The 12,212-nt window shown below is 49.0% G+C and overlaps 1 protein-coding gene across 8 annotated transcripts in view; it reads right to left on the bottom strand.

The window, feature by feature from the left end:
• The window catches only part of n4bp2 (NEDD4 binding protein 2), a 69,194-nt gene that overhangs the window by 54,014 nt on the left and 2,968 nt on the right, over positions 1 to 12,212 (bottom strand). For 7 of the 8 annotated variants that reach the window (XR_016483998.1, XR_016484000.1, XR_016483999.1 and 4 more), the window contains exons 2-3: positions 5,373 to 6,486; positions 4,652 to 4,776 (exon numbers count right to left, since the gene is read on the bottom strand). Coding sequence is in view for 3 of the 8 variants with exons in the window: in XM_090188361.1 (XP_090044487.1) it covers positions 4,652 to 4,776; positions 5,373 to 6,486 (1,239 nt within the window). In the remaining 5 variants the exon portion in view is untranslated. Of the gene's footprint in view, positions 1 to 4,651; positions 4,777 to 5,355; positions 6,487 to 12,212 lie in introns of all 8 variants that reach the window. The other variant, XM_090188363.1, reaches the window with a different exon arrangement.

The following is a 12,212-nucleotide window of genomic DNA, read 5'->3' as shown; positions in this document are numbered from 1 at the left end:
GGGTTAGGGTGTAGGGGTTAGGGTGGAGGGGTTAGGGTGTAGGGGTAGGGGTTAGGGTGTAGGGGTTAGGGGGTAGGGTGTAGGGGTTAGGGTGTAGGGGTTAGGGTGTAGGGGTTAGGGTGTAGGGGTTAGGGTGTAGGGGTTAGGGTGTAGGGGTTAGGGTGTAGGGGTTAGGGTGTAGGGGTTAGGGGTTAGGGGGTAGTATATGTTGGTGTTGTCAATAATAACAGGAGAGAAAGAGGCCTCCATCACTTCCTGGGCTGAGGACATCAACACCATGTTATTCAATGGGAAACAGAGACCATTTACATGGTTAGGGTGTAGGGGTTAGGGGGTAGGGGTTAGGGTGTAGGGGTTAGGGTGTAGGGGTTAGGGTGTAGGGGTTAGGGTGTAGGGGTTAGGGTGTAGGGGTTAGGGGATAGTATATGTTGGTGTTGTCAATAACAACAGGAGAGAAAGAGGCCTCCATCACTTCCTGGGCTGAGGACATCAACACCATGTTATTCAATGGGAAACAGAGATCATTTACATGGTTAGGGTGTAGGGGTTAGGGTGTAGGGGTTAGGGTGTAGGGGTTAGGGTGTAGGGGTTAGGGTGTAGGGGTTAGGGTGTAGGGGTTAGGGGTTAGGGTGTAGGGGTTAGGGTGTAGGGGTTAGGGGATAGTATATGTTGGTGTTGTCAATAATAACAGGAGAGAAAGAGGCCTCCATCACTTCCTGGGCTGAGGACATCAACACCATGTTATTCAATGGGAAACAGAGACCATTTACATGGTTAGGGTGTAGGGGTTAGGGTGTAGGGGTTAGGGTGTAGGGGTTAGGGTGTAGGGGTTAGGGGAGGGGTTAGGGTGGAGGGGTTAGGGTGTAGGGGTTAGGGTGTAGGGGTTAGGGTGTAGGGGTTAGGGTGTAGGGGGTAGGGGTTAGAGGTTAGGGGATAGTATATGTTGGTGTTGTCAATAACAACAGGAGAGAAAGAGGCCTCCATCACTTCCTGGGCTGAGGACATCAACACCATGTTATTCAATGGGAAACAGAGACCATTTACATGGTTAGGGTGTAGGGGTTAGGGTGTAGGGGTTAGGGTGTAGGGGTTAGGGGATAGTATATGTTGGTGTTGTCAATAATAACAGGAGAGAAAGAGGCCTCCATCACTTCCTGGGCTGAGGACATCAACACCATGTTATTCAATGGGAAACAGAGACCATTTACATGGTTAGGGTGTAGGGGTTAGGGTGTAGGGGTTAGGGTGTAGGGGTTAGGGTGGAGGGGTTAGGGGGGTAGGGGTTAGGGGGGTTAGGGCGTAGGGGTTAGGGTGTAGGGGTGTAGGGGTTAGGGTGTAGGGGTTAGGGTGTAGGGGTGTAGGGGTTAGGGTGGAGGGGTTAGGGGATAGTATATGTTGGTGTTGTCAATAATAACAGGAGAGAAAGAGGCCTCCATCACTTCCTGGGCTGAGGACATCAACACCATGTTATTCAATGGGAAACAGAGACCATTTACATGGTTAGGGTGTAGGGGTTAGGGTGTAGGGGTTAGGGTGTAGGGGTTAGGGTGTAGGGGTTAGGGGAGGGGTTAGGGTGGAGGGGTTAGGGTGTAGGGGTTAGGGTGTAGGGGTTAGGGTGTAGGGGTTAGGGTGTAGGGGTTAGGGTGTAGGGGGTAGGGGTTAGAGGTTAGGGGATAGTATATGTTGGTGTTGTCAATAATAACAGGAGAGAAAGAGGCCTCCATCACTTCCTGGGCTGAGGACATCAACACCATGTTATTCAATGGGAAACAGAGACCATTTACATGGTTAGGGTGTAGGGGTTAGGGGGTAGGGGTTAGGGTGTAGGGGTTAGGGTGGAGGGGTTAGGGGGTAGGGGCTAGGGTGTAGGGGTTAGGGTGTAGGGGTTAGGGTGTAGGGGTTAGGGTGTAGGGGTTAGGGTGTAGGGGTTAGGGGATAGTATATGTTGGTGTTGTCAATAATAACAGGAGAGAAAGAGGCCTCCATCACTTCCTGGGCTGAGGACATCAACACCATGTTATTCAATGGGAAACAGAGACCATTTACATGGTTAGGGTGTAGGGGTTAGGGGGTAGGGGTTAGGGTGTAGGGGTTAGGGTGGAGGGGTTAGGGGGTAGGGGTTAGGGTGTAGGGGTTAGGGTGTAGGGGTTAGGGTGTAGGGGTTAGGGGATAGTATATGTTGGTGTTGTCAATAACAACAGGAGAGAAAGAGGCCTCCATCACTTCCTGGGCTGAGGACATCAACACCATGTTATTCAATGGGAAACAGAGACCATTTACATGGTTAGGGTGTAGGGGTTAGGGGGTAGGGGTTAGGGTGTAGGGGGTAGGGGTTAGGGTGTAGGGGCTAGGGTGTAGGGGTTAGGGTGTAGGGGTTAGGGGGTAGGGGTTAGGGTGTAGGGGGTAGGGGTTAGGGTGTAGGGGTTAGGGGGTAGGGGTTAGGGTGTAGGGGTGTAGGGGTTAGGGTGTAGGGGTTAGGGTGTAGGGGTTAGGGGATAGTATATGTTGGTGTTGTCAATAATAACAGGAGAGAAAGAGGCCTCCATCACTTCCTGGGCTGAGGACATCAACACCATGTTATTCAATGGGAAACAGAGACCATTTACATGGTTAGGGTGTAGGGGGTAGGGGTTAGGGGGTAGGGGTTAGGGTGTAGGGGTTAGGGTGTAGGGGTTAGGGGTTAGGGTGTAGGGGGTAGGGGTTAGGGTGTAGGGGTTAGGGTGTAGGGGTTAGGGTGTAGGGGTTAGGGGATAGTATATGTTGGTGTTGTCAATAACAACAGGAGAGAAAGAGGCCTCCATCACTTCCTGGGCTGAGGACATCAACACCATGTTATTCAATGGGAAACAGAGACCATTTACATGGTTAGGGTGTAGGGGTTAGGGTGTAGGGGTTAGGGTGTAGGGGTTAGTTAGGGTGTAGGGGTTAGGGTGTAGGGGTGGAGGGGTTAGGGTGTAGGGGTTAGGGTGTAGGGGTTAGGGTGTAGGGGTTAGGGTGTAGGGGTTAGTTAGGGTGTAGGGGTTAGGGTGTAGGGGTTAGGGTGTAGGGGTTAGGGTGGAGGGGTTAGGGTGGAGGGGTTAGGGTGGAGGGGTTAGGGTGTAGGGGTAGGGGTTAGGGTGTAGGGGTTAGGGGGTAGGGTGTAGGGGTTAGGGTGTAGGGGTTAGGGGGTAGGGGTTAGGGTGTAGGGGTTAGGGTGTAGGGGTTAAGGTGTAGGGGTTAGGGTGTAGGGGTTAGGGGTTAGGGGATAGTATATGTTGGTGTTGTCAATAACAACAGGAGAGAAAGAGGCCTCCATCACTTCCTGGGCTGAGGACATCAACACCATGTTATTCAATGGGAAACAGAGACCATTTACATGGTTAGGGTGTAGGGGTTAGGGTGTAGGGGTTAGGGTTTAGGGGTTAGGGTGGAGGGGTTAGGGTGGAGGGGTTAGGGTGGAGGGTGTAGGGGTTACAGTGTAGGGGTTAGGGTGTAGGGGTGTAGGGGTTAGGGGATAGTATATGTTGGTGTTGTCAATAACAACAGGAGAGAAAGAGGCCTCCATCATTTACATGGTTAGGGTGTAGGGGTTAGGGTGTAGGGGTTAGGGTTTAGGGGTTAGGGTTTAGGGGTTAGGATGTAGGGGTTAGGGTGTAGGGGTTAGGGTGTAAGGGTTAGGGTGTAGGGGTTAGGGTGTAAGGGTTAGGGTGTAGGGGTTAGGGTGTAGGGGTTAGGGTGTAGTAGGGGTTAGGGTGTAGTAGGGGTTAGGGTGTAGTAGGGGTTAGGGTGTAGGGGTTAGTTAGGGTGTAGGGGTTAGTTAGAGTGTAGGGTTAGTTAGAGTGTAGGGTTAGTTAGGGTGTAGGGTTAGTTAGGGTGTAGGGGTTAGTTAGAGTGTAGGGTTAGTTAGGGTGTAGGGTTAGTTAGGGTGTAGGGGTTAGTTAGGGTGTAGGGGTTAGTTAGGGTGTAGGGGTTAGTTAGGGTGTAGGGGTTAGTTAGGGTGTAGGGGTTAGTTAGGGTGTAGGGTTAGTTAGGGTGTAGGGTTAGTTAGGGTGTAGGGTTAGTTAGGGTGTAGGGGTTAGTTAGGGTGTAGGGTTAGTTAGGGTGTAGGGGTTAGTTAGGGTGTAGGGGTTAGTTAGGGTGTAGGGGTTAGTTAGGGTGTAGGGTTAGTTAGGGTGTAGGGGTTAGTTAGGGTGTAGGGGTTAGTTAGGGTGTAGGGGTTAGTTAGGGTGTAGGGGTTAGTTAGGGTGTAGGGGTTAGTTAGGGTGTAGGGGTTAGTTAGGGTGTAGGGGTTAGTTAGGGTGAAGGGGTTAGTTAGGGTGTAGGGGTTAGTTAGGGTGTAGGGGTTAGTTAGGGTGTAGGGGTTAGTTAGGGTGTAGGGGTTAGTTAGGGTGAAGGGGTTAGTTAGGGTGTAGGGGTTAGTTAGGGTGTAGGGGTTAGTTAGGGTTTAGGGGTTAGTTAGGGTGTAGGGGTTAGTTAGGGTGTAGGGGTTAGTTAGGGTGTAGGGGTTAGTTAGGGTGTAGGGGTTAGTTAGGGTGTAGGGGTTAGTTAGGGTGTAGGGGTTAGTTAGGGTGTTAGGCTGTAGGGGTTAGGACGTAGGGGTTAGGGTGTTAGGATGTAGGGGTTAGGGTGTAGGGGTTAGGGTCCCCTAAAGCTGAGGGGTTAGGGTGTATACCTCTAGCGTGGTTCCATTCGTGGGCCTCCCCTAAAGCTGAGGGGTCGTAGCGATAGTCCCCATGACGACAGAAATAATCATCCGTGCTCAACACCACCCCATGTGGGTTCTGTTCCAGCATGGCCCTACACACACACACACACACACACACACAGGGATAACACACACACACACACACACACACACACACACACAGAGATAACACACACACAGACACACACACACACAGGGATAACACACACACACACACACACACACACACAGAGATAACACACACACACACACAGAGATAACACACACACACACACAGAGAGATAACACACACAGACACACAGAGAGATAACACACACAGAGATAACACACACACACACAGACAGAGATAACACACACAGAGATAACACACACACAGAGATAACACACACACACACACACACACACACACACACACAGGGATAACACACACACAGAGATAACACACACACACACACACACACACAGAGATAACACACACACACGCACACACACACAGGGATAACACACACACACAGGGATAACACACACACACGCACACACAGGGATAACACACACATGCAAGCACACACGATTATTGGTGAGTGTGGTTAACATTATTGTAAACACACACACACACACACACACACACACACACACCCATCCAACACCCCGCCCACCCCCTATACACACACCTAACACGTCCCCTTACCGGGCCAGGGTGGACTTGCCCGACCCAGGAGCTCCCCGTAGCAGCACTAGGACACGCCCCTCCAGACGGAGCCTACCATGTTGGAGGGGTGCTCTGGGGCCAGCAGACACACCACCTGTCCAAGACCTGGGGACGGTCGCGGCTTGACCGAAAGGGCCCTGGGCCAACCAGTGGGAGGCGGGTGTGGCTCGGGTGTGCCAGGAGGAGGGGCTTAGCGCCACAGGGACGATAAATGCCGGCCCCGTTGCCTGATTTCCGCGGGCATGCGGTTGGAACTCCGGCGCTAGAGTATTCCAGAACGACGGGTTGGCGAGTCGCTCTTCTCCTGCGACGCCAGTCTTCGTCCTCGCCCCCCTTACTACGCCGCCTGGTGGTACGGTCCGCTCACCCTCTGGACGAACAGTGAACTGGTCCAGTTTCCTGTATGCCTGGAATGCAGAGGGGCGATCGGCGGCCCCCGGGTCCAAAAGCAGGCTGGGTTTAATTCTGTCCGTCTCGGATGGCGATGAAGTGAGATGGCCGAAGTCCAGTAATGACCGTTGCCGCCGGTAACCGGCTGCTCCTCCCGAGAAGTTGAGGCTCAGGTCAGAGACAGGGGAGTGAGGTCCGCTAGCCTGCCCAGCTGAGAACACCCTGTCTGGGCATGGCTGATCCTCTGGGAGCCCCCTCGTGGAGGCTGAGGCTCTTGGGCCGGACTGGAGCGGCTGTGGCAGGGCCTGCTGCTGGGCGCCCGGGGGCTGAACGAGCAAGGAGAGGGAAGAGACGGATGAGGAAGAGGAGGAGGAGTGAAGATCACCGTGGTCCCTCTCTCCAGCTTCCTGCTGTATGGTAAGATTCTCCAGCTCACGGTCAATCAGAACATCAAACTCTTCTGTCAAGTCAGTGGTCAGGTCCTGGTTATCTTCGCTGAGGAGAGGAGGTGCCCGTCGGGGAGGGGAGAGGGGGACAGCGGATTCCCCCGTAGGCGGGCGGGGGTGAAGGTCTGGTTTGGAGGAGTTGTGTTGGGGGCTGAGGAGAGCTGCGGTAAGCTCGAACCCGGAGAGGAGGGGAGGGAGGGGGCCAACACGCTCAGCTGCTACAGACAGCTCCAGGAGAGAATCCATCGCATTCTCAACTACAGGAAGAGACATGGAAGGAGAGAGAGGGAGAGAGAGAGAGAGAGGTGGTAGGAAAGAGAGAGAGAGAGAGAGAGAGGTGATATGAGAGAGAGAGAGAGAGAGAGGTGGTAAGAGATAGAGAGAGAGAGAGAGAGAGGTGGTAGGAGAGAGAGGGGGAGATCGTAGGAGAGAGAGAGAGGTGGTAGGAGAGAGAGAGAGGTGGTAGGAGAGAGAGAGATGGTAGGAGAGAGAGAGAAGGGGAGATGGTAGGTGAGAGAGAGGTGGTAGGAGAGAGAGAGGTGGTAGGAGAGAGAGAGGTGGTAGAGGTGGTAGGAGAGAGAGAGAGATGGTAGGAGAGAGAGAGAGGTGGTAGGAGAGAGAGAGGTGGTAGGAGAGAGAGAGAGAAGGGGAGATGGTAGGAGAGAGAGAGGTGGTAGGAGAGAGAGAAGGGGAGATGGTAGGAGAGAGAGAGGTGGTAGGCGAGAGAGAGAGGTGGTAGGAGAGAGAGAGTGGGGGTAGGAGAGAGAGAGAGAGGGGGAGATGGTAGGAGAGAGAGAGGTGGCAGGAGAGAGAGAGGTGGTAGGAGAGAGAGAGAGGTGGTAGGAGAGAGAGAGAAGGGGAGATGGTAGGAGAGAGAGAGGTGGTAGGAGAGAGAGAAGAGGAGATGGTAGGAGAGAGAGGTGGTAGGAGAGAGAGAGAGAAGGGGAGATGGTAGGAGAGAGAGAGAGGTGGTAGGAGAGAGAGAGAGGTGGTAGGAGAGAGAGAGGTGGCAGGAGAGAGAGAGGTGGCAGGAGAGAGAGAGAGAAGGGGAGATGGTAGGAGAGAGAGAGGTGGTAGGAGAGAGAGAAAGAAGGGGAGATGGTAGGAGAGAGAGAGGTGGTAGGAGAGAGAGAGAGGTGGTAGGAGAGAGAGAGAGGTGGTAGGAGAGAGAGAGGTGGCAGGAGAGAGAGAGAGAAGGGGAGATGGTAGGAGAGAGAGAGGTGGTAGGAGAGAGAGAGAAGGGGAGATGGTAGGAGAGAGAGAGGTGGTAGGAGAGAGAGAGAGGTGGCAGGAGAGAGAGAGAGAAGGGGAGATGGTAGGAGAGAGAGAGGTGGTAGGAGAGAGAGAGAGGTGGTAGGAGAGAGAGAGAGGTGGCAGGAGAGAGAGAGAGGTGGTAGGAGAGAGAGAGAAGGGGAGATGGTAGGAGAGAGAGAGGTGGTAGGAGAGAGAGAGAGGTGGTAGGAGAGAGAGAGAGGTGGCAGGAGAGAGAGAGAGGTGGCAGGAGAGAGAGAGAAGGGGAGATGGTAGGAGAGAGAGAGAGAAGGGGAGATGGTAGGAGAGAGAGAGGTGGTAGGAGAGAGAGAGAGAAGGGGAGATGGTAGGAGAGAGAGAGGTGGTAGGAGAGAGAGAGAGGTGGTAGGAGAGAGAGAGAGGTGGTAGGAGAGAGAGAGAGGTGGCAGGAGAGAGAGAGAGAAGGGGAGATGGTAGGAGAGAGAGAGGAAGGGAACAGTTGGTTAAATGAACTCTTTAGCCGTGTGTGACATGTACAGTTGTGGCCAAAAGTTTTGAGAATTACACAAATATTAATTTCCACAAAGTTTGCTGCTTCAGTGTCTTTAGATATTTTTTGTCAGATGTTACTATGGAATACTGAAGTATAATTACAAGCATTTCATAAGTGTCAAAGGCTTTTATTGACAATTACATGAAGTTGATGCAGAGTCAATATTTGCAGTGTTGACCCTTCTTTTTCAAGACCTCTGCAATCCGCCCTGGCATGCTGTCAATTAACTTCTGGGCCACATCCTGACTGATGGCAGCCCATTCTTGCATAATCAATGCTTGGAGTTTATCAGAATTTGTGGGGTTTTGTTTGTCCACCCGCCTCTTGAGGATTGACCACCAGTTCTCAATGGGGATTAATGTCTGGGGAGTTTCCTGGCCCTGGACCCAAAATATTGATGTTTTGTTCCCCGAGCCACTTAGTTATCACTTTTGCCTTATAGCAAGGTGCTTCATCATGCTGGAAATGGCATTGTTCGTCACCAAACTGTTCCTGGATGGTTGGAAGAAGTTGCTCTTGGAGGATGTGTTGGTACCATTCTTTATTCATGGCTGTGTTCTTAGGCAAAATTGTGAGTGAGCCCACTCCCTTGGCTGAGAAGCAACCCCACACATGAATGGTCTCAGGATGCTTTACTGTTGGCATGACACAGGACTGATGGTAGCGCTCACCTTGTCTTCTCGGGACAAGCTTTTTTCCGGATGCCCCAAACAATCGGAAAGGGGATTCATCAGAGAAAATGACTTTACCCCCACTTTATCCTCAGCAGTCCAATCCCTGTACCTGTTGCAGAATATCAGTCTGTCCCTTGTGTTTTTCCTGGAGAGAAGTAGCTTCTTTGCTGCCCTTCTTGACACCAGGCCCTCCTCTAAAAGTCTTTGCCTCACTGTGCGTGCAGATGCACAAACAGCAGTCCAATCCCTGGCCTGCTGCCTAATCAACTTTAGGAGACGGTCCTGGCGCTTGCTGGACTTTCTTGGGCGCCCTGAAGCGTTCTTCACAACAATTGAACCGCTCTCCTTGAAGTTCTTGATGATCCGATAAATGGTTGATTTTGGTGCAATCTTACTGGCAGCAATATCCTTGCCTGTGAAGCCCTTTTTGTGCAAAGCAATGATGACGGCACGTGTTTCCTTGCAGGTAACCATGGTTGACAGAGGAAGAAAAATAATTCCAAGCACCACCCTCCTTTTGAAGCTTCCAGTCTGTTATTGGAACTCAATCAGCATGACAGAGTGATCTCCAGCCTTGTCCTCGTCAACACTCACACCTGTGTTAACGAGAGAATCACTGACATGATGTCAGCTGGTCCTTTTGTGGCAGGGCTGAAATGCATTGGAAATGTTTTTTTTGGGGGGGGATTCAGTTCATTTGCATGGCAAAGAGGGACTTTGCAATTAATTGCAATTCATCTGATCACTCTTCATAACATTCTGGAGTATATGCAAATTGCCATTATACAAACTGAGGCAGCAAACTTTGTGAAAATGAATGTTTGTGTCTCAAATTTTGGCCACGACTGTACACACATGTAAATGCTTACTAAGTTTAAGTCACAATGTACTGTTGAACTGTAGTCCCAATATGTACTGTTGAACTGTAGTCCCAATATGTACTGTTGAACTGTAGTCCCAATATGTACTGTAGTCCCAATATGTACTGTTGAACTGTAGTCCCAATATGAACTGCAGTCCCAATATGTACTGTTGAACTGTAGTCCCAATATGTACTGTTGAACTGTAGTCCCAATATGTACTGTTGTACTGTAGTCCCAATATGTACTGTTGTACTGTAGTCTCAATATGTACTGTTGAACTGTAGTCCCAATATGTACTGTTGAACTGTAGTCCCAATATGTACTGTTGAACTGTAGTCCCAATATGTACTGTTGAACTGTAGTCCCAATATGTACTGTTGTACTGTAGTCCCAATATGTACTGTAGTCCCAATATGTACTGTTGAACTGTAGTCCCAATATGTACTGTAGTCTCAATATGTACTGTTGAACTGTAGTCCCAATATGTACTGTTGAACTGTAGTCCCAATATGTACTGTAGTCTCAATATGTACTGTTGAACTGTAGTCCCAATATGTACTGTAGTCTCAATATGTACTGTTGAACTGTAGTCCCAATATGTACTGTTGAACTGTAGTCCCAATATGTACTGTTGAACTGTAGTCCCAATATGTACTGTTGAACTGTAGTCCCAATATGTACTGTAGTCCCAATATGTACTGTTGAACTGTAGTCCCAATATGTACTGTAGTCCCAATATGTACTGTAGTCCCAATATGTACTGTTGAACTGTAGTCCCAATATGTACTGTAGTCTCAATATGTACTGTTGAACTGTAGTCCCAATATGTACTGTTGAACTGTAGTCCCAATATGTACTGTTGAACTGTAGTCCCAATATGTACTGTTGAACTGTAGTCCCAATATGTACTGTAGTCCCAATATGTACTGTTGAACTGTAGTCCCAATATGTACTGTAGTCCCAATATGTACTGTAGTCCCAATATGTACTGTTGAACTGTAGTCCCAATATGTACTGTAGTCCCAATATGTACTGTTGAACTGTAGTCTCAATATGTACTGTTGAACTGTAGTCCCAATATGTACTGTAGTCCCAATATGTACTGTTGAACTGTAGTCCCAATATGTACTGTTGTACTGTAGTCTCAATATGTACTGTTGAACTGTAGTCCCAATATGTACTGTTGAACTGTAGTCCCAATATGTACTGTTGAACTGTAGTCCCAATATGTACTGTTGAACTGTAGTCCCAATATGTACTGTTGAACTGTAGTCCCAATATGTACTGTTGAACTGTAGTCCCAATATGTACTGTTGAACTGTAGTCCCAATATGTACTGTAGTCCCAATATGTACTGTAGTCCCAATATGTACTGTTGAACTGTAGTCCCAATATGTACTGCAGTCCCAATATGTACTGTTGAACTGTAGTCCCAATATGTACTGTAGTCCCAATATGTACTGTAGTCCCAATATGTACTGTTGAACTGTAGTCCCAATATGTACTGTAGTCCCAATATGTACTGTTGAACTGTAGTCCCAATATGTACTGTAGTCCCAATATGTACTGTTGAACTGTAGTCCCAATATGTACTGTAGTCCCAATATGTACTGTTGAACTGTAGTCTCAATATGTACTGTTGAACTGTAGTCCCAATATGTACTGTAGTCCCAATATGTACTGTTGAACTGTAGTCCCAATATGTACTGTTGAACTGTAGTCCCAATATGTACTGTAGTCCCAATATGTACTGTTGAACTGTAGTCCCAATATGTACTGTTGAACTGTAGTCCCAATATGTACTGTTGAACTGTAGTCCCAATATGTACTGTTGAACTGTAGTCCCAATATGTACTGTTGAACTGTAGTCTCAATATGTACTGTTGAACTGTAGTCCCAATATGTACTGTTGAACTGTAGTCCCAATATGTACTGTAGTCCCAATATGTACTGTTGAACTGTAGTCCCAATATGTACTGTTGAACTGTAGTCCCAATATGTACTGTTGAACTGTAGTCCCAATATGTACTGTAGTCCCAATATGTACTGTTGAACTGTAGTCCCAATATGTACTGTTGAACTGTAGTCCCAATATGTACTGTAGTCCCAATATGTACTGTTGAACTGTAGTCCCAATATGTACTGTTGAACTGTAGTCCCAATATGTACTGTTGAACTGTAGTCCCAATATGTACTGTAGTCCCAATATGTACTGTTGAACTGTAGTCCCAATATGTACTGTTGAACTGTAGTCCCAATATGTACTGTTGAACTGTAGTCCCAATATGTACTGTTGAACTGTAGTCCCAATATGTACTGTAGTCCCAATATGTACTGTTGAACTGTAGTCCCAATATGTACTGTTGAACTGTAGTCCCAATATGTACTGTAGTCCCAATATGTACTGTTGAACTGTAGTCCCAATATGTACTGTTGAACTGTAGTCCCAATATGTACTGTTGAACTGTAGTCCCAATATGTACTGTTGAACTGTAGTCCCAATATGTACTGTAGTCCCAATATGAACTGTTGAACTGTAGTCCCAATATGTACTGTAGTCCCAATATGTACTGTTGAACTGTAGTCCCAATATGTACTGTTGAACTGTAGTCCCAATATGTACTGTTGAACTGCAGTCCCAATATGTACTGTTGAACTGCAGT

This window comes from Oncorhynchus mykiss, chromosome 10 (assembly GCF_057628025.1).
Source record: "Oncorhynchus mykiss isolate SJ-2025 chromosome 10, ASM5762802v1, whole genome shotgun sequence".
Classification (NCBI taxonomy): domain Eukaryota; kingdom Metazoa; phylum Chordata; class Actinopteri; order Salmoniformes; family Salmonidae; genus Oncorhynchus; species Oncorhynchus mykiss.
The sequence above is the reverse complement of the archived record's forward strand: the minus strand, read 5'-3'. Positions and strand labels throughout refer to the sequence as shown.